The sequence below is a fragment of the Chrysochloris asiatica genome, unplaced genomic scaffold (genome assembly GCF_000296735.1).
Source record: "Chrysochloris asiatica unplaced genomic scaffold, ChrAsi1.0 scaffold00080, whole genome shotgun sequence".
NCBI lineage: Eukaryota > Metazoa > Chordata > Mammalia > Afrosoricida > Chrysochloridae > Chrysochloris > Chrysochloris asiatica.
In genome coordinates, this window is record NW_006408598.1 from 1,418,106 (window position 1) to 1,442,732 (window position 24,627).

At 38.7% G+C, this 24,627-nt stretch overlaps 1 protein-coding gene across 1 annotated transcript in view; it reads left to right on the plus strand.

Moving 5' to 3' along the window:
* The window catches only part of TASP1 (taspase, threonine aspartase, 1), a 476,835-nt gene that overhangs the window by 174,044 nt on the left and 278,164 nt on the right, over positions 1 to 24,627 (plus strand). The window contains exons 11-12 of the mRNA XM_006865621.1: positions 421 to 540; positions 6,177 to 6,255. Of these exons, the coding sequence (XP_006865683.1) occupies positions 421 to 540; positions 6,177 to 6,255 (199 nt within the window). The remainder of the gene's footprint in view (positions 1 to 420; positions 541 to 6,176; positions 6,256 to 24,627) is intronic.

Sequence of the window (24,627 nt, forward strand, 5' to 3'; positions counted from 1 at the left end):
ACTACAGGCTTGGGGACCTTATAGGACAGTTGTACTTTATTTTATAAGGTTGCATTGAGTTGGAATTGACTTGGTAGTAGTGGATGGATGGGTCATTATTATATATTGTAATTTATGTTAAATTAATAATTGATTTCAATTAAAAAGCTGTGTTAGCATCATTATTAAAGAATAGTAATTGACTTTTGATTAGAAAAAAGGCAATAAGACACCTTTTGTTGAGGAATTTTCAGTAGAAAATATATTTAGACATGACCAGTATTTAAATGACAATAGATAATTTTAGGAGATTGCTCAATGTTCTGCTGAAGAATTTGCTCAAATTTTATGATATATAATGATTGTTCTGAGAAATGCTATGTCATATCAAGTTATCACACACCATGCTGAACCAATATTCATGCCTCTTTTGCTCCACAGGAAAATGACTCGGGCACTTTGGACACAGTAGGTGCTGTGGTTGTGGATCAAGAAGGTAATGTTGCTGCTGCTGTCTCCAGTGGAGGCTTGGCCTTGAAACATCCAGGACGAGTGGGGCAGGTAATTAATTATGGGTTTTATAAGCTAGCTTTTCTAGTTAAAGCATGGAATTTTATTTAGCCATTGGTGGTCGTGGTGGTGATGTGCCAAGGAGTCGATTCTGACTCATAGCTACCCTGTACAGGGTTTCTAAGGCTGTAAATCTTTATGGGAGCAGAAAGCCTCATCTTTCTCCCACAGAACAGCTGGTAGTTTCGAACTGCTGACCTTGAGGTTCACAGCCAATTCGTAACCACTGCTCTACCAGAGCTCCTTATTTAGCCAGTAGAAGCAGCTTTTTCTTTAGAAAACATAAATGATTCTGTTCTTTAACATTTATTTGCTATAAATCATCAACCAAATATCTGTTCAGAATTGTGCTATTTTTTTGAAGAGGTATTTGGTTGATGAGTTATACTAAATCAATTAGAATGCTCCTTTGGAAGCAAGAATGGTGAGATTTTGTCTCGCTTACTTTGGCATGTCTGTAGGAAGGACCAATGCTTGATAAAGGGAAGAGTAAAAAAGAGAGAAACCCTTCGTGAATTGAACTGACACCATGACTGCAACAATGGACTGAAATAATAGAGACGAATGTGAAGATAGGGCAGGACCAGGCAGTACTTAATTCTGTTGTATATGTTGTTGTTAAGTGCTGTCAAGTTGGTGCCAACTCATAGCAACCCTGTATAGGGTTTCCAGGAGTGGCTGGTGAGTTTGAACTGCTGACCTTGTGGTTCAAGGCGACCTTGCAGTTCAGCGCATTAACCCAAAGCACCATACCAGATTTCCTGTTGTATATAGGGTGGTTGTAAATTAGAGATGATTGATGGCTTCTAGTAACAAAGATTCTGTATTCCGCTATTTTGAGCAATCTGGGCACTGGTCTGTATAGTTAGTAGACATTTAACAAATAGTTGTTGACCCCCCCCCCTTTTTTTTAATATCAGTCTGCTTAAGAGCAAGTAGTATCTGACTATATTGTTGAGTGTTCTTTTGGTGGAAGAATGATAGTAGAGCACATAATTTATTTCCTCCTCAAGAACAGGAACATTTGAATCTTCATTCCTGTACTACATAAACATTTCAGCCATTTATAGACTAGTCAGCATTTCATGTGATCTCATTCATCAATACTAGAAATGAGAAGGGTCTGATTTCTGTGAAACTTGAATATTCTCAGTTTGCTTGCATATTCTTTTCAACTTCCCCACCAGTCTCCAGTCTTTAGTTCATTATTGGGAATAAAAGTTGACAATCCAATTTCTTTTGTAAGCTTTAGAGTACAAACCAATTTGGCACATTACTTAGGTGCTTAATAAACATTTGTTGAGTGAACAAATGAATTGGAGACACTAATGGATTCCATGAAAACAATTGCGAAGAGTGTATTTCTACTTGGTCTTTGGATCTTAGGTTACATATGGAGCTCTTCTTGACATGCTGTCTTTGCTTTGCTCCTCAAATTTGAAGAAGAGTCATTGTCGTGGTTGATCATGGTGGTTAGTAAATGTTTGGAGCCGTGATCTGATACCTGGGGGCATCTTTGCAAGGCCTGAAACGATTACCTCTGATCTGCTCTTCCTTGTGGATAAGCCACTTACCATCCAGTACTCGGTGGAAATGGGAGAGAATGATTAATTTTGTGCTCCTCTTCGCTTTACTGTACAGGGAATTTGTGTAGAACGATTATTTAACATGTGTATAATGCTTTGAACTCATTATAAAAAGCCTTTGTCTGGTCATGGTGCTTTTCCACGTTATAAAAACGTGGGTAGCTGTCAAGTTTAGAATATCAAGCAAGACCTATCAGATTTGGATATCCTCGTGGAGAAAGAGAAAGAAACTAGCAGAGCCACCTTTATTACATTGCAATTCTCCGTACTTTCTCACTGTTTACTGTTTGTTTGGGTTGCCATATAGCAACAGCAGGGGCCAAGATGGTCCTGTTCTATATTAACAGGGTACACATCTGACAGTCTTGAAACCGTTTTGCCACTACATGTAGGACCGTCCTGGAATAAGAAATGCTTCTGTAAAACTTAGATGATTTGCCCCACTTAGCTATTTTTTTTTTTTTAATGTTTTATTGTGGATTATGTGATAGTTTACATTGGAGAATATTAGCTTTACATTCATCCTATTGTATATCATTTCATTGCCATGGTTACAATCCTCGCCATGCATCATCAACCAACCAAAGGGTATACACTACCACACAGCCCCTCTCCCTCTCTGGGTCTAAAGTCCCCAACCACTTCATCTCTCCACGTCATCATCTCTGCCTCCATCTCTGGTGTCACTGCTTCTCTGGGTAGGGTCCCGCTCTCCGCTCTTCTTCCTTGATGGTCCCAGAGACCTCCCCTCCTAGACTGCAAAGTCAATCACTCCCCTCCTTTTGCTACAAAACATCTACCTTTATATTTCCAACCCTCACAGTCAGTCCTGATAGTAATTATTCACAATTGGACTATATGAGTGCTATCCCCATCTCCTCTCATCAGCCCCGCCCAGAGAGATTGGCTACTACTCAGTGGAGATTCTACTTTCCTCCGTGCCCTCTGTATCTGGGCTCCCTCATGAAAGCTTGTAAGCCAATCATTTCTTGCACTTGGCTACTTTTTGAAAATGTTTGTTAGAAGTGAAAAATTAGCAAGGCATGTGAAGGAGAGTAGTAAAGGTGCTTAATGGAAAATGCTATATTGCTTATAAGGGAGAGCTGTAAGAAGCCTGGAAATACTTGTGTGCATTCATCAGATGAGAGGAGAAATGTTGTTCTTGGGGATCAGGATACTGTTTTATTTGAGTTGATGCAGAAGAACTCAATTACAGACTGATAAAATACAAACACAAGTTAAATCAAGCACTAGTTATTTTTTATAAATGTACTAAAACTAATACTTTCAAGTTCATATTTAATGTACAAATAGCTGTTTAAAATATTTCACTTATTACCCTGCTCCAGATACGTGATAACAGTTCAGATGTTAAAATGTTTGTTTACATTAGAATTTATTTGATTCATTACTGTAATAATTGGAATTTACAACTTGGACATGAGAAACTACTTATTATATTGCAATACACACCCATCCCCCCAAACTGACACACATACACAAACAGTGGAGTTTAGGAGTTAAAGACTGTGGACTTTGGATTTAGGTAAAGCTTTATTCTAATCTCAGCTCCCCACTTACTAAAGACAAAGTACTTATCTTTAATCTCCAGTTCCCAAAACTGTAAAATTGGAGTAAATGGCTATCTTACAAAATTCTAGGAGTTTAAATTAAATAATACATTGGAATTACTTATTCCTTAGAAACTCTATACAGAGTTGGCAACACTTAACATCAACATCATGGTTCTTAGTAATAACAACTACACCTACCATTTAACACATTCTTCTGTTTTAGACATTGTGGTCAATGCGTGTGTTAATTCATGTGATTCTGTAACAAAAACTAAAGTGTATTTTTTTTCTTTTTAAAATATTTATTTTGAATTAATTGAATGAAGGTTTACAGAACAGACTATCAGTTCCAGATTCAACAAGTTACACATTTAATGTCATTACAATGATGGCAATCATTCCATGCACTTCCAATTAACAATATTTATTCACTTAATTTTTTACCCCTCTCCCCTAACCCCTACCAACCCGGTAACCATCGTAAAATGTTTCATTTAGCAAGAAAATTGTAACTTTTTATAACAGTGGTTTCATGTAATAGTTGACATTTTGTGATTGACAAATTTCACTCAGCATAACGTCCTCCACGTTTACCCATGTTGTGAGGTGTTTTGTAGTCTTCATTATTCTTCAGTGTTGAGTAATGTTCCACTGTTTGTGTGTACCAAAGTTTGTTTAATTATTTTTCTGTTGATGGGCATTTAAACGGTCTCCCATCTTTTTGCTGTTGTGAATAGCGCTGCAGCAAACATGGATGTGCAATATCTAGTCGTGTCGTAGTTCTTATTCCTGGAGTACATATACCAAGTAGAAGGATTGCTGGGTCATGTGGTAGTTCCATTCTCAACTTTGTGAGAAAGCATCATACCGTTTTCAACAGTGGTTTTACCATTTTACAGTCCCTCCAGCAGTGTAGGCATATCCTCTGCACACCCTCTCCAGCATTGGTTGTTTTCTGGTTTTGAGAACTTTGCTATTAATACTGAATTAAGATGATATCTCATTGTTGTTTTGATGCATTCTGGTATGGCACTGTAGGATAAGCACTGGACTCCAAAGTCAGTTTGAACTGAAAGGGTGGTGGTTCAAAGTTCCAGCTGCTGCTTGGAAACCCTATATAGGGTCGCTATAGAGTAGGAACCAACTCAGCAGTGTGTTGTTGCTGTTGTTAAATACTGTCCAGTTAGTTCCAACTCATTGTGACCCTGTATACCGTTTCTATGGCTTTAAATCTTTGTGGGAGCAGAAAGTCTTATCTTTCTTCCAAGGAGTGATCTTGTGATTTGGTGAAGTTCTGTGCTTATAGTATTGTAATTTATAATATTATATGATATTATAATAAAAATAAAATAATACTCGTATGATTAATCTTACTGCATGAAAATGTCTTTGTTATTGCTGTTGTTACATGCCATTGAGTCATTTTTTACTCATAGAGACACCCCATATAGGGTTTCTGAGGCTTTAAATCTTCCTGGGACCAGAAAACCTCATCTTTCTTCCATGGAGTGGCCTGCAGGCTTAAACTGTGGACCGTGTGGTTCATAATCCAGTGTTTATCATGTGGAACCACTGTACTCCCAGATAATGTCTTTAATAATACATTTTTAATACAGTTATCTATCAAAAAGAAGAAACCTTGGTTTGGGTTTTTTTTTTATACCTGCATTAAGGTTGTCGTGTTTTGCCCAAATAAATGGATAAGAAACCTCTAGTTCTTTCTGTTATCTTCTCTAAGACTATCTCTGGTAGTGTAGTGGATTACACACTGAGCTGATAAACCAGAGTTTAGTAGTTTGAATCTACTAGCAGTAGGGATAAGCCCAGGACTACTAACTGGACTGCTTTGATCAGAGGTTCAAACCTACCAGCAGATCCTTGGAAACCCTATACAGGGTTGTCGTTAGAACCAATTTGACATCAATTAACAACAATCAAGTTTGAGAAACAAATGTAGTGTGAAAATGCACACCTAGTTTGAGAACCACTGTTTTAAGTCAACTACAGTGATGGAGTCCTGGTATGGCGCTGTGAGTTAGTGCGCCAGACTAGAAAAGCTATTTGAACTGTAAGGTCAGTGGTTCAAACTCACAGCTGCTCCTCAGAAACCCTATACAGGGTTGCTGTGGGTCGACTCGATGGCACTTAACAGCAGCAACAACAGTGATCTCAAGGGCTCAGGAGAGCAATTGGCTGACAGGTTAAAATGAGGGGAAGGGTTTTCAGTGTGGCAAAATTACTGCTGATGAGACTAAGAACCTTTCTTTTGCTACATTATGAAAATACTTAGATCATTAGGATAGCTGAAAATGAAGTTTTGATAGTGTCAAAACGATTGAGTATTATCATCAGCAGCACATCATTAATAAACGAGGCTTTATTAACTGGGTATGATTTTGGCCTTTGTTGAAAGCTGATAATTACAGAAAATATTTCAGAAATATTGTTCCCTATTTTCTTTTTCCAGGCTGCTCTTTATGGATGTGGTTGCTGGGCTGAAAATACTGGAACTCATAATCCCTACTCCACAGCTGTGAGTACCTCAGGTATTTGCTGCTTTCATGACCATTTTTCATAACTTCAGCTTTGTAGGTTATTTAATGTTTATAAATGATAACCATTTTTTGCAAATATAAAGCATGTGTTAAGACATTGGATAGACAAGATCGTTGATGCATGAAAGATCATTGATGTTTGGGAACTTTTAAAGATCATTTAGAATCACAGTGTAAATGCTTTGGCAAGATTTTCAAAATAGCTCTGGAATTAACAATAGCTTAATTGTATTTTTATGGATGCTTTCTCTAATGGACCATGATGGTGCCAAATTTGGACCACAAAAGTAGTAAGATAGTTCTAAAACCAACAGACGATCTCATGAATGAAATGGTCATGCACTACTTATATATTTATAACTATATAGAATATGACAGCTACTTTTAATAACATACAGGTTCTCTTTTAGTAGCTGTGTTTGAAAAGTCATTATCAGGCAGAAATGAATGTGTGTGAAAGAGAGAGAGGGAGAGAACTTTTATGGGGTTGGGTTGAATGACTCTTTTCTAGATCCGGGTTTTTATGATGCTGTATATTCACCAATCAGACAGACGCATTTTGTGTTATCTTGTAGATTGTAATTCCCTCAATGTAACATCACGTATACCACTTCTTCCCTGGGATTGTTGGTCTCATTCCTTTTTTCTTTCCCTGCCCTCATAATTTTGTCCTTGGGTAAATCTTGCCATTTTGATATCAAATGGTTGACAAGTCTACGGTGTGCATTCCTCATTAGTGTTGTCGTTCCCCTTAGAGACCTATTTCTTGTTTTGCTGAGAATTGGGCCGTGGGTGTGAGTTCAGTTTCAGCCTTGAAAGATGACCAAGGGCTGTAGTCTTGGGGTTATCACCTATCTTTATCTGATCTATAAACCTTAATTTTTAAAAATGATTTTGAGTTTTGTTACACATTCTCTCACACTCTATCTAGGAATACTCTAAAGTGATCCCTTTCAGAGGTGGTAGTGATAGCTGGGTACTATCTAGTTCTTCTGGTGTCAGGTTCATGGAGAATGATGTTCCTGTGATCTGTTAGTCCTCTGGACTGTTTCCAAGCTCTTCAATTTTCATCACTCTTTTTGTGTATGGGAAGGTAGAGATGAATAGTTGTAATTTAGGTGACTGTTCACGAGCTTCTAAGACCCAGATGCTACTCACCAATGTAGGATTTAGAACACTGTCTTGTGGCCTATTTTATGCCAGTTGACCATGGTGTCCTGATTCCCTCAAGGTACTTGGTAATGCCTAAGAAGTTATCATAACTTGTCCACTGTATGCTCCACCACATTCATGGATATATTTACAGTGTACAGATACTCTCTGTCCAAACTATATTTGTAGGTATGCTCCCAGTCTCTAGCCCACTCACATTCATCTTTTGTGTCTATCTGTGCATCTACGCATGTTGTTGTTGATAAGTGCTGTCGAGTTGAGTCGATTTTGACCCATAGTGACCCTGTATAGTGTTTCCAAGGAGCAGCTGGTGAACTTGAACCACCGACCTTGAAGTTAAAACGGCTTTGCTGTCTGGTGCATTAACCCACAGTGCCACACCAGGACTAGGTCACAGTTATTTCAGGAGTATGTATATATCAGTATTTGCCTCTGTTGCCTTGAACTCTAGCACTTCTCTCTGTGTTTCCCCTGCTGCCAACAATTTTTTTTTTTTTTTTATCAACTTTTGTCTTACTGTCATTCAGCTTAACATGGGTCTACACACTAGCCAATGTATTACTCTCCCTTCCTTCCCACCCCTGGTAACCACTATGAGTTTTTCTTTTAGTGTGAAGATCTTTTCTCAACTTCTTCTAATAGTTGTTATTGTTAGGTGTCATTGAATGGGTGCTAACTCGTAGCAACCCTACAAACAACAGAATGAGACACTGCTCGGGCTTGTGCCATGCTCACACTTGTTATGCTTTATTTTTCCACATTGTTTTGTTTTTTTTTTTGAGTGTGTGTTTTAAACTTTCTACTGTGAATTGGTTGAGAATTTACAGAGCAGATCATCAGTTTTACATTGAACAAATCATGCATTTCATTTCATCTCAATGACTGCAATCCTCTCCATGTACCATCAGTTAATAGTATTTATGTCTATTCTCTTTAACTCTTGCTTTCCTCCCTGTATCTCCTGCTACCTTCTCCTTTTCTCTGCCAACTTCCCTCTTGTGGTATATTGCCTGCCCTGTCATCCATGTAACATGTCTATGCTCTAGCCATGAGTAATTTTTCTCCCCCGTCCGTATAACCATCGTAGAATGTTTCTTTAATCAAGAAAATCTTTTTTTTAACTTGGTGCAACAATGGAACTGTACATTATTTTTCCTTTTGTGATTGACTAATTTCACTCAGCATGATGTCCTTCAGGTTTATCAGTGTTGTGAGGTGTTTTGCAGATTCACCATTATTCTTCAACATTGTATGGTATTCCATTGTATGTAAGTACCAGAGTTCATTTCGAAATTCTTCTGTTGATGAGCATTTAGGCTGTCTCCATCATTTTGCTATTCTGAATAGTGTTGCAGTGAACCTAGGTGTGCATATATCTACCTGTGTCACGGCTCTTATTTCTTGAGGATATATACAAAGTAGAGGGATTTCTGGGTTGTACAGTATTTCTATTTCCCACTTGTTAAGAAAGTGCTTTGCCATGTTCCACAGTGGTTGTACCATTTTACGGTCCTACCAGCAGTGTAGGAGAGTCCCAGTTTCTCTACATCCTCACCAGCATATGTTATTATATATATATATATATATTTCTTTTTAAGTTTGTTATTAATGCTGAAGGAAGACAATATCTTCTTGTTTTGATTCTTATCTCTCTTTCCTGTGTGGTTTCTGCTGAGAAATCAGAGCTTAGGCTCATTGGTTCTCCTTTGTATGCAACTTTTTGTTTTTTTCTGTGCAGCTCTCAAGATTCTTGTCTTGCCTTATGTTTTAGAAACTTGGTAAAACATCTTGGTAATACATCTTTGGGGATCTATTTGTTGTTTGCTCAGATTTTTGTGTGCTTGTTTATTCTTCTTTAATAAAGTTAGGGAAGTTTTCTTCTGACAACTCAACAGTTTTCTCTATGCTTTTAATGTTTTCTTACTGTTCTGATATTCTGTAACTTTTTCTTCTCCAAGGGGTCCCACATAACTCTTGGGCTTTCTTCAGATGTTTTCATTCTTTTTTCTGATTGTTCTTCTTGTTGTTGTTTTTAGGTAACATTGAGTCAGTAGCTTCTCAACAGCGACCCTATGTACAACAGAACAAAACACTGCCCAGTCCTGGGCTAGCCTCATAATTGTTGTTACGTTTGAACCCATTGATGCTACCTACCGCTTTGCCAGTCCATCTCACTAGGGGTCTTCCTCTCCTTCTCTGACCCTCCACCTTATCACACATGATATCCTTTTCCAGTGACTGGTCCCTCCTGAAAATATGTCCTAATTATGAGAGATGAAGTTTGCCCATCGTGGCCTCCAGGGAGCACTCTGGCTGCACTTCTTCCAACACAGATCTGTTTGTTCTTTTGTCAGCCTATGGCACTTTCAATATTCTTCTCCAACACCTTACTCAAATGCATCAGTTCTTCTACGGTCTTCCTCATTCATTGTTCAGTTTTCGCATGCATATGAGGCTATTGAAAATATCATGGCTTGGGTCAGGCACACCTTAGTCCTCAAGCTGACATCTTTGCTCTTTAACACTTGAAAAAGGTCTTGTGCAGCAGATTTGCCTAATGCAATATGTCGTTTGATTTCTTGCCTGCTGCTTCCATGAGTGTTGATGGTTGATCTATGAAGAATGAAGTCCTTGACAACTTCAATCTTTTCCCCGTTGATAAGAACGTTGTTAATTGGTTAATTGAGTTGCAATCACATACTGAAGGCTGTGGTCTTCGATCTTCATCAGTAAATATTTTAAGTTCTCTTCACTTTTAGCAAGCAAGGTTGTATGATATGCATAGTGCAAGCTGCTAATGAGTCTTCCTCCAATCCTGATATCACGTTTTTCTTCATATAACGCAGTTTCTCGGATTATTTACTCAGCATACAGGTTGAATAAGTATGGTGAAAGAATACAACCCTGCCGCACACCTTTCTTAATTTTAAACCTTTCAGTGTTCCTATATTCTGTTCAAACAACTGCCTCTTGGTCTATGTACAGGTTCCTCAGGAACACAATTAAGTGCTCAGGAATACTCATACTTACCAGTGTTGTCCATAGCTTTTCATGATCCACACAATCGAAAGCCTTTATGTAGTCAATAAAGCATAGGTAAACATCTTTGTGGTATTTTCTGCTTTCAGCTAAGATCCATCAGATATCAGCAGTGATATCCGTCATTCCACAGCCTCTTCTGAATCCGGCTTGAACCTCTGGAAGTTCTCTGTCAATGTATGCTTGCAGCCATTTTTGTATTACCTTTAATAAAATTTAATCACACGGGATATCAAAGATATTGTCTGATGGTTTCCACATTCCATTGGGTCACCTCTCTTTGGAATGGGTACTAACACAGATCTCTTCCAATCAGTCAGCCAGATTGTTGTCTCCCAAATTTCTTGGCAGAGATGAGTGAGTGCCTCCTGTGCCACCTCACTCTCTTGAAAGATTTCAATTTTTGTTTCATCAATTCTTGGTTCCTTGTTCTTTGCCAATTCCTTCAATGCACCTTGGACTTCTTCCTTCAGTATCATTGGCTCTTGATCATATGATACCTATTGAAACAGTTGAACATCAACCATTTCTTTTTAGTACAGTGAATCTGTATATTCCGTCTATCTTCTTTTGATGCTTTCTGCATCATTCAATAATTTTCCCAGAGAATCCTTCAGTAACAAAAGTCGAGGCTTGAATTTTTTCTTCAGTTTCCCCAGCTTGAGAAATGCTGAGTGTGTTATTACCTTTTGGTTTTCTGACTCCAGATCTTTGCATACTTCATTGTAATATTTGACCCTGTCTTCTTGAGCTGACCTTTGAAATTTTCTGTTCAGCTCTTGTACCTCCTCATTTCTTCCGTTTGCTTTAACATCTTTATGTTGGAAAGCAAGTTTCAGTGTCTCTTCTGAAATCCATTTTGATCTTTTCCTTTGTGATTGTTCTTCTTGTACGCTAGTATTGAGAGATTTATCTTCAGGCTCACTAATTCGGGCTTCCATTGCTTCAAATCTACCCCTTTACAATTTCCATTTCTGAAATTCTAGTATTAGTTTTCTGGATTTCTACTTGCAGGCTTTGTGTTGTTTCAAAATTTGCATTTATTTTGTCTGTTTATTCTTGTAGTGCATTCTCGAATTCTTCTAATATTTTTTTTCTGTGTTCTCCTTGCTTTTCTAGTTTCAGTAAATCCTTTAAGACAGCTAAATATCATTTTTTTGAAATTTTCTTTCATGTAGTTCCATTACCTTTTCTTCTTTAGAAATATTTATTGGATCTGCATCTTGGTTCTTTGTTCCAGCCATTCTCTGTTTGTTCTACATGTGAGCTAAAGTTGTATGTTGTTTCTGGGACATTATGGTATTGCCATAATTGTATTTGACTGATGATTGTCTGTTGATGTGTTCTTAGGTTCTCACCAACTTTGTCATGTGGATGTAGTTAGAGATGGAAGTGTCTTCGCCATTTTACATTCATCGGTCATGTACCTCGATTTAGAGTGGATTTGACTGGTGTTGGCTGCTGTCCGTTGTTGTTCAGGTGTTATAGCAGGTAGTATTAGCTTTTGTCCAGTGGATTGAATCCAGTGGAGGGTACGGTTGTGGCAGTGATGTATGGGCACAGTTGCTGTCTCTCATTGGGTGGGAAAGAGAAGAGCCCTCCCAAACCCTCCACTTTAACCCACACACAAGAAAATAAAACAGAATGATCAAACAAGCAACCAACAATAAATAAAGAAAATAATAAAAAGGAAAAAAAAAAAAAAAAAAAGCAACCATAAGAAAATAATATAATAATTAAAAATAGAAAAGAGGGATAGGAAAATGGAGGTATAGAAGAGACAAAAGAGAATAAATATAGAAGGAAGACATTAAAAAAAAAAAAGAAAAAACAATATCAAAAAACAGGGAAGGTGAAGGGAGTAGTAAAGAAACATCAAAAGGAAAAAAACTAATAAGAAGGGAACTGAAAAATGGTATAAAAGAAGGATAAATTATAGCAGAAACAGAATAGATAAAATTCAAAGGAATGGAAAGAGAAGGAGAAGAAAGAATTAACAAACAAAAATGGAACAATGAAAAGAAGAAACCAAATACAAAACAGTGCCACTGTTGGACCCAGTAAAGTGAAAACCTTGTGGTGCTTTTGTCAGCCAAGGAGCTCATGCAGTGATTGTGGAGTGGATGTGACATTTGACTTCTTGGCCCTAGTTGGAGTTCCTCTTGATGTTTTCTGTGCTCAGGTCATTCAGTCCTGCAGTAGTTCATGGATGCACTTGACGGCACTGGTTTCGGTGTCTTTTATGACTATAGAGCAGTTGGGGGCAAGGTGGCTGGTTTTGAAGGTTTCTGCTAGACTAATGCTGTTACGGGTCCTGGTGTGATGCTGTGGGTTAATGTGCTGGACTGCAATGTCAATTTGAACCACAAGGTTGGTTGTTCAAGCTCACTAGCCACTCCTCGGAGACCGTATACAGGGTAGCTGTGCGTCAGAACTGACTTGACGGCACTTACCAATAACCAACAACAACAACCAATACTGGTCTGGTGGTTCTACGGGTTCTTTAGGTGTGGAGCTGAATCTGCCAGAGTGCTGTCCCCAAAACAACACAACAGGCCCCCAACTCACTCTGGTGTGGCTCACCACCACAGGCTCTTAACTCTTGGACATCAGGGTGTTCACTGAGAGTGGATGAGGTTGGAACCTGCACCTTTCCTGTCACCTGTGTGAACCTGTTCTTCCAGGCTACCTTCTGTGGCCATAGCTGCTCACTAAAGTTCAAGATGGTCACACTGTTTCTCCATCCTTCAACTTCTCATCTTCTCCTCTCAGCAAGCACTCAATCCACTTCTCTAACCTTTCCTGAATAGTTCAGGGTTCCAGGATTTTTATATGTCTGTTTCATTCTCTCATATCTTTATTGTAAAAGGTCTATGTAGTGCACATTCCTAAGTTGCCATCTTTCTGGATGTCTTCAATTGTTGTTATGTTTGAGCTCGTTGTTGTTCCCATTGTATCAGTGTATCCTGTTGGGAGGTCTTCCTTTTTATCACTGATGCTCCACTCTTCCATGTATGATGTTCTCGTTCACCAGGAACTAGTCCCTCCTGCTGATGTGTTCAAAGTACAAGAGATGAAGTCTAGTCTTGCCATTCTTGCTTCTAAGGAGCATCCTGGCTGTACTTTTTCAAACACAGAGTTCTTTTTCTTCTGGAAATCCATGATACTTTAAAAATTCTTTGCCAACACGAGAATCTAAATGTATTGTTTCTTCTACAGTCCTCCTTATTCGCTGTTCAATTTCACATACATATGAGGCTATTGAACATACCATGACTTGGGTCAGGTGCACCTTAGTCCTCAAACTGATCTCTTTGTTTTTCAAAACGTCAGTGAGTTCCTTTGTAGCAGCTTTGTGTAATGCAGTTGTTTGACTTCTTTGCTGCTTCTGTGAATGTGAATTGTGGATCAAGCAAAATGAAGTCTTTGACCACTTCTATCTTTTATCCATTTTTTGTTTTTGTTTTCTTTACATTGAGATGCATTCCATAATGAAGGCTATAGTTTTCTATCTTCATTAGTACATATTTTATGTCGTCTTCACTTCCAGAAAACAAAGTTGTATCAGCTACATATCACAGTTGTTAGTATTTCTTTAGTCCCAATGTGACATTCTTCTTCAATAGTGTTCTCATGCAAAATTTTTTAAAGGATAAACCTTTAAAAAAATTTTTTTTTAATTGTGAATTGAAGGTGTATAACTAAACAGTGGGAGTAGTTAATCTTCTATTTCTGGAACAGATGATCCCAGGACAATTTAGTAGGAAGAGCATTAGTGGAGTGTGAGATCCTACCTGGAAAAGTGGCAACAGTAGAAACAGTGGCAGAGGTAACGGTACAGAGAGACAGAGCAGCTGTGGGCTCTAGGCCCACGGACTAAGTAAGGATGTATGTCTACATGCAGGAAGCTGGCTTTCAGAATAAGCGCTTGTTGTTAAGTACTGTGGAGTCGGTTCCAACTCATAGTGACTTTGAACAGGGTTTCTGAGGCTGAAGAATCTTTACGAGAGCAGAAAGCCTCATCTTTCTCCCATGGAACAGCTGGTAGTTTTGAATTACCTTGAGATTAGCAACCCGATTCATAACCACTATTATACCAGTCGAGAAAACAAAATCTTCACCACTGGACCACTAAACAACATTCTTATCAATGGAGAAAAGATTGAAGTTGTCAAGGACTGCATTCTTATTGGATCAACTATCAACACTCATGGAAGCAGCAGTCAAGAGATCAGACGACGTATTGCATTAGGCAAATCTGCTGCACAGGAACTTTTAAAGTGTTGAAGAGCAAAGATGTCACCTTGAGGACTATGGTGCACCTGACCCAAGCCATGGTATTTTCAATAACCACATATGGAAGCGAAAGTTGGTCAGTGAATAAGGAAGATCATAGAAGAATTGATGCCTTTGAATTGTGGTGTTGGAGGAGAATACTGAAAGTGCCATGGACTGCCAAAAGAACCAATAGATCTGTTTTGGAAGAAGTGCAGCCAGAGTGCTCCTTGGAGGCCAAGATGGCTAAACTTCGTCTCTCTTACTTTGGACATATTGTTAGGAGGGAACAGTCATTGGAGAAGGATGTCATGCTGGGTAAGGTGGAGGGTCAGAGTAAAAGAGGAAGACCCCCAACGAGATGGATCGGCCAGGTGGCATCATTGATGGCGTCAAGTGTGGCAGCAGTAGTGAGGTTGGCCTAGGATGGGACATTGTTTCGTTCTGCTGTGCATGGGGTCGCTATGAGTCGGTTCCGACTCAGTGGCACCTGACATCAACAACAATGCTACCAGGAGTCCTGGTATGGTGCTGTTGGTTAATGCACCAAACTGCAAATCCATTTGAACTGCAGGATTGGCAGTTCAAGCTTACCAGCTGCTCCTTGGAAACCCTATACAGGGTCACTATGGGTCGGAACCGACTTGACAGCGCTTAACAACACAACAGCAATCTACCCTGTATGCAGAGGGAATAGGATTGATACTTGGTGTGAAGAATAAGCCCTTAGGACATTTAAATGAATATATTTATATATGTTATTTTGTATGTGTACATCCAATATTATTGCTTTGTTAAAACGGAAGCCACAGGGAGGAAGTAGGATAACTGTTGTTGCTGGGAGGGGATTGTAATCACTGAGATGAAACAAACCATTTAATTGGTTGAATGTAAAGCTGGCGATGTCCCACTTCCACTGAAAAGTAGACTGTTGTGGTCACCAGTGAGCATACTAGACTGCTGGCAGGTTCCCTTTGAGTTTCAGAATTAGAAGGGCATTTATGCTCATGGGCTGACTTTTCTCACCTTGATCCCTCCAAAGCAAACATCTTGCTTGATGTTCTAACAGCCAAACAGTGTGCTTTCTTTCTGCAGGTCTTTCTTTCAGTAGGATTCTTCTGTTCTCCTAGCCGTACTGGCTTAGTCTGCATGCCTTTTCAAGTGGGAATGTATGTCCCAACTCAGACAGTTCTGAGTTAGCCTCAGGATTCTACCTAAGGCCCCATACTCTACAAAGTTTTAACAAGAAGCCTATTTCCCTGGGCAAATTCTAATTCTCCTCTTAGCAAATCCAATCAGTTAAAGGCTGAAGATGGGATTACAAACTTTCTGTAATCACAATTCTTAATATTCGTTTAAATCACACTTAAATCTTTCTTAGAATAGTGGGCCAGGGAAACCAAAATCCACCAGACAGTCAAACATGTAAACATTTTCCCTCTTCTTTTACCCATTCAGACTATGTCTAGATCCCTGTATCACAGAACAGTGCTGTTTTATACAAGGTTGTGTATAAATCATGATCTACCTCTATCCCATTTAGGTTATGCATAAACTCCCTAAATCTTCCCCTGTCTTCATTGTTCATCTGCCACCCTCCCTTTTCTTGTGCATTGTACCCCCCTCTTGTATATTGCCCTCCAAGTCACACAAGCTATAGTGTGTCATCCTCTAGCCAGTGAATTACTGTGGCCTTCCTCCCACCCCTCAGTGAATGTTTCTTTTAGTATGTAAATCTTTTCCTAAGCATTTACACTAATGGTCTCATGAAATAATTGCCCTTTTGTAATTGACTGATTTCACTCAGCATAGTGTCCACAAGGTTCTTCCATGTCATGAGGTGTTTTGCAAATTCATCGTTATTCTTCAAGGTTACAAAGTATTCCATTGTGTGTATATGCCAAAGCTTGTTTATCCATTCTTCCTTTGATGGACACTTAACATCATTTCTGCCTTTTTGCTGTTGTGAATACTGCTACAATAAACATTGGTGTGCATATATCAACTCTTGTCCTGGCTTGCATTTCTTGTGGTTTATATACCAAGTACAGGGATTGTTGGGTCATAAGGTATTTCTTTTTCCATCTTTGTGAGGAAGCGCCATACCATTTTCCAGAGTTGTGGAACCATTTTTCAGTCTCACCAGCAATGTAGGAGGGTCCCAATCTCTCCATACCTTCACCAGCAATTTTTAGCTTTGCTGTTATTGCTGGTGTGAGATATTTCATTGTTGTTTTGGTTTGCATCTCTCTAGTAGCTAGTGGGAGTCCTGGTGTGGCACTGCAGGATAATGCACTGGACCACAAGGTCAGTTTGAGTCATAAGGTTGCCAGTTCAAATGTACCAGCTGCTCCTCTGAAGCCCTATATAGGGTTGATATGAATAGCTTTGAGTCAGAATCGACTTGAGTAGCACTTAACAACAAAAATAATGGCTAGTGATCGTGAACATTTCTTCATATGTTTGTTGGTTGCCTGAATGTCTTCCTTGATGAAGTGTCTGTTAATGTCCTGTGCCCATTTCTTAATTAGGTTGTTTGTATTTTTCTTGTTGAGGTGTTGTAGTGGTCGTTAAATTTTAGAGATGAATCTCTTGTTTGATATATAATTGTAAAAAACTTTTTTCCCATTCTGTGGGCTCCCTTTTTACTCTTGTGGTGAAATATTTTGATGCAATAGGTTTCTGTTATTTAGTAAGTCCCAGTCATCCATTTTGTCTTTATTTGCCTTTTTTTTTTTTTGATTGACTGATTTCACTGAGCATAATGTCTTCTAGGTTCATCCATGTTATGAGGTATTTTGCAGACTCTTCATTATTCTTTTGCCTTGCGTTTTATGCCATTGTATATATGAACCAAAGTTTGTTTATCCACTCTTCCTTAGCTTTTAGTCTATTTTTGTCTTTCTGTGTACTGTGTGCCTTTCATACATAGTAATCTGTCATAGATCGACAGATCCTGTTTCCTTATCTGTTCAGTTAATCTCTGCCTCTTGTCTGGTGCATTTAATCCATTTACATTCAGTTTCAGTGAATTATCAGTCGGTATGAATTCCTACAATTTTTCTGTGGATTTTGTTGTTGTTGTTCTGCTGGTTTCTTTGTTTCACATAATTTTCTGTGCTGAGTTCATTTTGCTTGTGGACTTTCTTGTCAACTTGCTTCATTGCGATTAGTTTAATGCTTATTCCATCTTATGATTGTCTTCTTTTTTTTAATTTGAGAAGACAGTTTAATAATTTCCTTTGAGCTTTCTTTGTAATTTGTTCTTTTTTTGCAAGTTTGAAATTGTCTGTTCTATCTTGACATCTACTTGCCTTCCTCATCATTTGGAAATTTTATATGTACACTATTCCTTCTTTTTTATTTTGAAATTGGCTTTTTTTTTTGGCAAATTGGTTCTTTGGTTTCCCATTTTCAGATTTGTAGCTGTGTTTTACTTTGCATGTGTCTAGTGTAGAGGTTGTGAGTTAGGCTGCTAACCTCCAGGTCAGCAGTTCAAAACTGCCAGCCATTCCATGGGAGAAAGATGAGGCTTTCTGCTCTTGTAAAAGATTTGCAGCCTCAGAAGCCATATGCAGGATTGCTATGAGTCAGAACCAACTCCACTGCACACCACCACCACGTCTGGGTTAATTTTAGGGTGGTGTTCTCGTGTATGTTTATATAAGGTGGTTTTCTGCTGTTTTGGGTTCTTTGTCCAAAGAACTCTCTTTAGTATTTTGTAAAGTTTGACTGTTTTTTTACACATTTTTTCACGTCTTTTTATCTGGAATTGTCCTCATTGTATTTGAGGGGAATAGTTTTGCTGGGTATTTATTAGGAATTCTTAGTTGTCAGTCTTTTTGTCCCCCCCATAGTTTTATGTATGTCATCTCATAGCCTTCTTATCTGTGTGGTTTCTACTGTAAAATCAGAGCTTAGTCTCCTTTTTAGGTAAAATTTTTTTCCTAGCTGACCTCAACATTCTTTCCTTTCTTTGGATTTGGGAAGTTTGATTGTAATAAGCCTTGTTGATTTTCTTTAGATTCTGTTCTGTTTGTAGTTTGTTCAGCTTCAGTGCATATGTTTTCATCTTTCATAATGTTAGATATTTTTTCTTCTAACAACTCCAGTAATTTTGTTTGTGCTGTTTTTGTTTTCTCCCTGTTTTGGGATCCCCCTCACACAGTCCCACATAGGTCATTTCTCTTAACCTTTCTTCAGATTTCCCCCACGTAATTCTTAGGCTTTCTTTCCTTAGACTTCTGCCTCCCTCCCCCACCTCCAAATTGTTCCTCTGTTACTGAGAGATTTGTAATAAATCTCACTAATTTGGCCTTCCATTGATGCAATTTTGCTTCTTTGCCTTTTGAATATACTGTCTGTCTCTGAAATCTTAATATTAATCTTCTGGATTTCTGTTTGCAATTTATGTATGATAAGCAATTTTCCATTATACCAATTTTACTTGTACTGTTTTCCTGAATTCTTCTGAATATTTTGTCTGTGTTTTCCTTGCTTTCATCTGCAACTTTCTCTCCCATTTGTTGAAGGTATCTAAATATCATTCTTTTGAATTCCGTACCAGATAGTTCAAATACCGCTTCTTCCTAAGAAATGTTTTCTGGCTCTGCAGTTTCACTTGTTTGAGCCTTTTTGTCTTGTTTCTTTTGTGAACTGAAACTGTCTGTGGTCTTCAAGACATTGTGATGTTATTACTGATGATTTAACTGATGATTGCATTTTGGTGTGTTCTTAGGCATTCATCACCCACCAGGAGGATAGAGAATGGAAGTGTGTGTAATTCTTTGTCCACTGTTCTTGCAACAGAGTTCATAGCAAATGTTTAAGGTTGACTGCTTCCTATTATTCATCAGGTGGTACAGGAGCTTGTAATGGCCGTCATTACTGGGAGGCATACAGGAGGTAGAGGTGTGGCTTGGCTGTATAAGCATGGTTGCTGTCTCCCATCAGCTGGGGCAAGGGAAAAAGAGAGGGAAAGAAATAAGCAAGCAAACAAACAAAAAAGAGAAAAATAATAAGGAAAAAGAAACAGCCAACAGGCAGCAGCAAGAAAAAGGAATATACTCACTAAAAAGGGAAGTGGGAAAAAAACAAAACCAAACCCCACAATAAATAGAACCATGGATGGGGAAGAAGAACAGAGAAAGAGAGAAGAGAACACTAGAGACATATGAAGAACAAACAAAAAGAGGGAAAAGGGGAGGGAGAAAATGATAGAGAATCTGGGGAAGAAAAGAAAGGAAAAAAGAAAGTAGATAAAGGATAAAAAAGAAGAAGAAACAGTACAAAGAAAAGAAAAAAATTAAGACAGGGAAGGACCAGAACTCAGAGCAGTGAGAACTGTGGAAGGCAGGGTAACTATGGGTTGGCATCCCTCTGCCATTTGAGAAGCTCATGGGGTGGCATTGGAAGGGATAAGAAGGTAGGAGGCCTGGTTCCAAATGAAATTCTTGAGGTATTGCCTATGGTTAAGGCATGTGATCTGGAAGTAGTTTTGCAGGCTCTGAAGGTGGATAATGTCAGAGTGCTTGTCCAGTAAGGAACTTTTCCAGGTCCAGAGGGCAGCTGGGGGCATAACGGCTGATTATGAAATGAGGTTTGGCCTCCTAGGACTGGCCAGTATCTAGCACTTCATGTTCTGCTGATCTGATGAGGTAGAGCTTGGGTCCCTCCAGACTTGGCAGTGATGTACTTAGCACTGGTTTACTCAGACACAGTTCTGATCTCTGGTGGAGCAGAAGCTTTTCAGGAGGTGGATGATGGTGGGAGCTGTTCACACTTTTGGTTATCAGAAGTGTTTGGGGAGCAAGGGAGAAGAACACTTTTCTTATCACCATTCACCAGGGTATGACTGTGTTGTGAGGCGTCTATCTCTACTGAAAGCTGTTCATGACATTTCAAGTTGGGTGCGCCATGTCAGGCCAGCCAACAATTTACCTAGCTGTCTTTTCTCTTGTTGCCTCTGTCACCTTCCTCTCTCAGTCAGTGTTCATTCTGTTTCTCTTTTTCTTTGAATTATAGGGTTCTAGTATTATCATCTCCATTTGTTTCGTTTCATCATTTGTATCTTTGGAGTCCTGTGGTGTGGCACTGTGGGTTAATTCAGTGGACTGCAAACTTGGTTTGAACCGCAAGGTCGGCAGTACAAGCTCACCATCTGCTCCTTGGAAACCCTATACAGGGTTGCTATGGGTCAGAATCATTTCGATGGTACTTAATAAGCAAAAACAACAGCAAAAGCCACAGCAGTAATCTTTGTTGTAGAAGGTCTGTGGAGTGTATCTCGCTAGTCCACTCTCTTGACGAAGTCCTGGTGTTTGTATGTAATGCTTGTACTAGATGTACTTGAAGTCATTTTTGTTCATTGGGTGATACCCATGTTTGACAATGACATATGCAAAAAAAATCTATCATGAATATTGATTTATCTCTTTGCCCTGTTATCTCTCAAGTAATTCTGTGTCTTTGTCCCTAATTTCCTCAGATTTTATGCATAAGGGTGGCTGTTGCTGCCTCCCCTTTCTCTCTTCAATTTCTTGCCACAGTAGTTTCTGCCTTCCCTATGCCTTACCCAATCCAACAGCCCTCTTCTCTTGTTTACTGCTTATTCTTTCTGTGATGTATGAGGCCAATGATCCTTTGCTTTTTGCCTGTGGCATATATCTTGTAACTCTATGTTCATTTCCTGCCTCTCTTGCCTGCTCCTTAGCTCTTCTTAGACTCTTTTACTCTACCTTCCTATTGGTAGCAATACTAGGTCGGGCCCTCTTCAGCTTTTCTTAATCGCATATGTTTTTTCTTGATTTGGTGGATAGTGGAACTTTTTTTGAAGTTTTGAATTCCTCTCATATTGCATCAGCCTCCTGATCTAACTTGCATCAGTGAAAAGATTTCACTGTAAGCCTATCAGGTAAAATTCAAACATAGACCTCTGTTGAAGCTAAACCATAGTAGTATAATTGGCAAATATTATTTTTCAATCTTCATTTCTGTGGAGTTGAGTGTTACATAATAATAGGATCTTATTTTTAATATATTATTGATGGCCCTTGAAAAATCTTGGTTCATAATGCATATGAATTACCCTTTGTGCATCATTAAGTATGTCTATGAATAATTATGGCACTTGAACAAACCCAAGTATAAAATACTTACTTCATTGTTTCATTTTTTTATTTGTCAAAATGAACCTTAGTTGCTATCATCCGTCTTGGTGGTTTTATTTTTGTCATTATGTTATGTTGAAAGTTCCTTGATCTGTTGATCTGTTGTCATTTAAGTGTTACTTTCCTGTCAGAGTTCTAGGAGACCTGATTTCTTTTTTAAGTGGAAGTCCTGAGAGTCTGGTTGACTGTTATTTTGGTAAAAAAGGATTTCATTTCCATGGGATTTTCCATTCCCCCATCTTTATTTTTATTTGGTTATACGGAAGTTAAGAATGTACATGTATTTGGTTCTATTTAGTAGAATGCAGTGGATGGGTAAAGCTAATAAATACATGTATTTTTCCATGTCTTGTAGATATTTCCTTCTTTTACCCATTCTGCTCCAGTTGAAGATAGTTTCATATGACTGAAGATACCCTTAGGTTTTCAGTTCATGATTTATAACACAGTCTTTTAACACAGATGGTCAGTGGTTGTTTTATATCCTTCGAAAATTAAAGGACTAACCATCATCAGCCCATAGAATCTCAAGATGATAGAGCAAGTCCCCCACTCCTGTCTGTGGAACTTGGTATGATTTCCTTCTTGTTTCTCCTGGGACTGTCACTATGAGGTTGACAATAGAAATACATGGCAGAGTTGGGTGACCAAATTGGAAGAAAGAGGGAGTACAGAGTTTTGCAATTGTTTGGCCAAAATAAAAAGATGTGTGCCTTAGGCTGTTGCAGAAAATCCAGAGACCTGGCTTGCATTTTAGTTTTATATTTCTAGGAAGGTGATAATTGAAAGCCAGAGGGAAGACAGTTAGTTATGGTCAGGGTAAGGCTCTTCCAAGGCCAGACAGGCTATTTGGTCATTAGCCTGAGGGATAAACTCAAGCATCTTGTTCTCATCACTGGATAGGGAGGAGTGAATGGGAGTCAAGGAGGCTGATGATGTAAACTTTGACTAATGTTCTGTCATCGTGGGGATTTGCCTAGCTAGAGTGGTAACTGAACAGAGTCGTAAGTGCTGTCAAATACTTAGGTGGTTGTCCAGATTCTTCCATTCACTGATTGTGAGACCTGGGCAAGGGGTTATTTATAAAAATGGCATCATAATATCTACTATTGCTGTGAAGCTTGATGAGTTAACATATAGAAGGTAGTTAGTGTAGTTCATGGTGCAGAGTAGGGGCTTAATACTGGTTATATTTTGTTGAATCAAAATCACCATCTATTCTAGGATGCACCAGTATTGTTTTTCTACAAAGAAAGAAAAAAACACACTACCAGTTAAATTATGGCACATTGTTTCCTTTCACTTAGTACCTGATTATTTTATAAGAAAATATTCAATTGAGTTTATTCTTCCAATGGTAAATATTTGTTTAACTAATAATAAAATCACAGTGTATTGCTATTTCCATACCTTTCTGCATATACCAGGCTGTCAGAAAGTATTGCTACTAGGGATTCATTCATGCATGCATAGGTTAATTACAAATAAAACATGTCTAAATGCAGGTCAAACTGTGATCAGTGGATGACTGAAGACAAGTTATTTCAGTAATAGTCTTGTCTTAGTCTCGTTAGGGTGCCTTCAAAAAAACAAAAAAGGTCCAGTCAAAACAGTGGTTTCCAAAGGGATCTTCTGATCTTCTGAGCCAGTTTAAATTCATGATAGAGAGGTCATCTCAGAAGTTTATGGTGACTGTTTTAGGTGATCCTCAAGGGGTAATCATGATAGATTTTTCTTGAAAACACAGAACAATTGCAAAGACTTAGTTGAAAGGATTTTTAAGAACATGAAAAATTGTATTCCTGAGATAAAGGAATTATTTTCCATTATAAAAAATGTACCTGCTCTTTCTTTCGGGAAGCAAGGGCAGTCATACAGGAATTTCATTGCAAAATCTTAATCCATCTACCTTATGGTCCTTTTTGGCTCCTTCAGACTTTTCAAAGGAAGCCATTTGAGTCCCTTGAGGATGCCAAAACTACCCTTTTGGTGGTAGTAGTATAAATCAGAGTGCAAAATTTTTCACAGAAGGTTTGTTGTTGTTAACTGTCGTTGAGTTGGTTCTGATGCGTAGCGGCCCTGTATAGGACTTGAAGGGATGGCTGGTGAGCTTGAACTGCTGACCTTGCAGTTCAAACTGCACTTGTGGTCCAGTGCTTATCCTACAGCACCACACTATGACTCCCAGGGAAGGAGTGTTGTTGTTGTTAAGTGCCATTGAATTGATTACAACTCATAACTATCCTGTATAGGGTTTCTGAGGAGTGGCTGGTGGGTTTGAACTGCCAACCTTACAGTTCAAATTGACCTTGTAGTCAAGAACATTCTACTGCAGCACCACACCAGGACTCCAGGGAACGATTGTTGTTGTTAAGTGATGGTGAGTTGGTTCCGACTCATAGCAACCCTTTATGGGTTTCTGAGGAATGACAGGTGAGCTTAAACCATAGACCTTGTGGTTCAAACCACCTTGCAGTCCAGCTCATCAACTCACAGAACCACACCAGGACTCCTGGGAAGGATTAGAGGGACAAAACAAAACAAAAACACTTTCAGAATTGTATAGATCTATTTGGTGTGGCACTGAAGGTTAATACACTGGACTGCAGGGTGAGTTTAAACAGCAGATCGATGCTTCAGACTCAACAGCCACTCCTCAGCAACCCTATACAGGGTTGCTCTGAGTCAGAACTGACTTCACTGTACT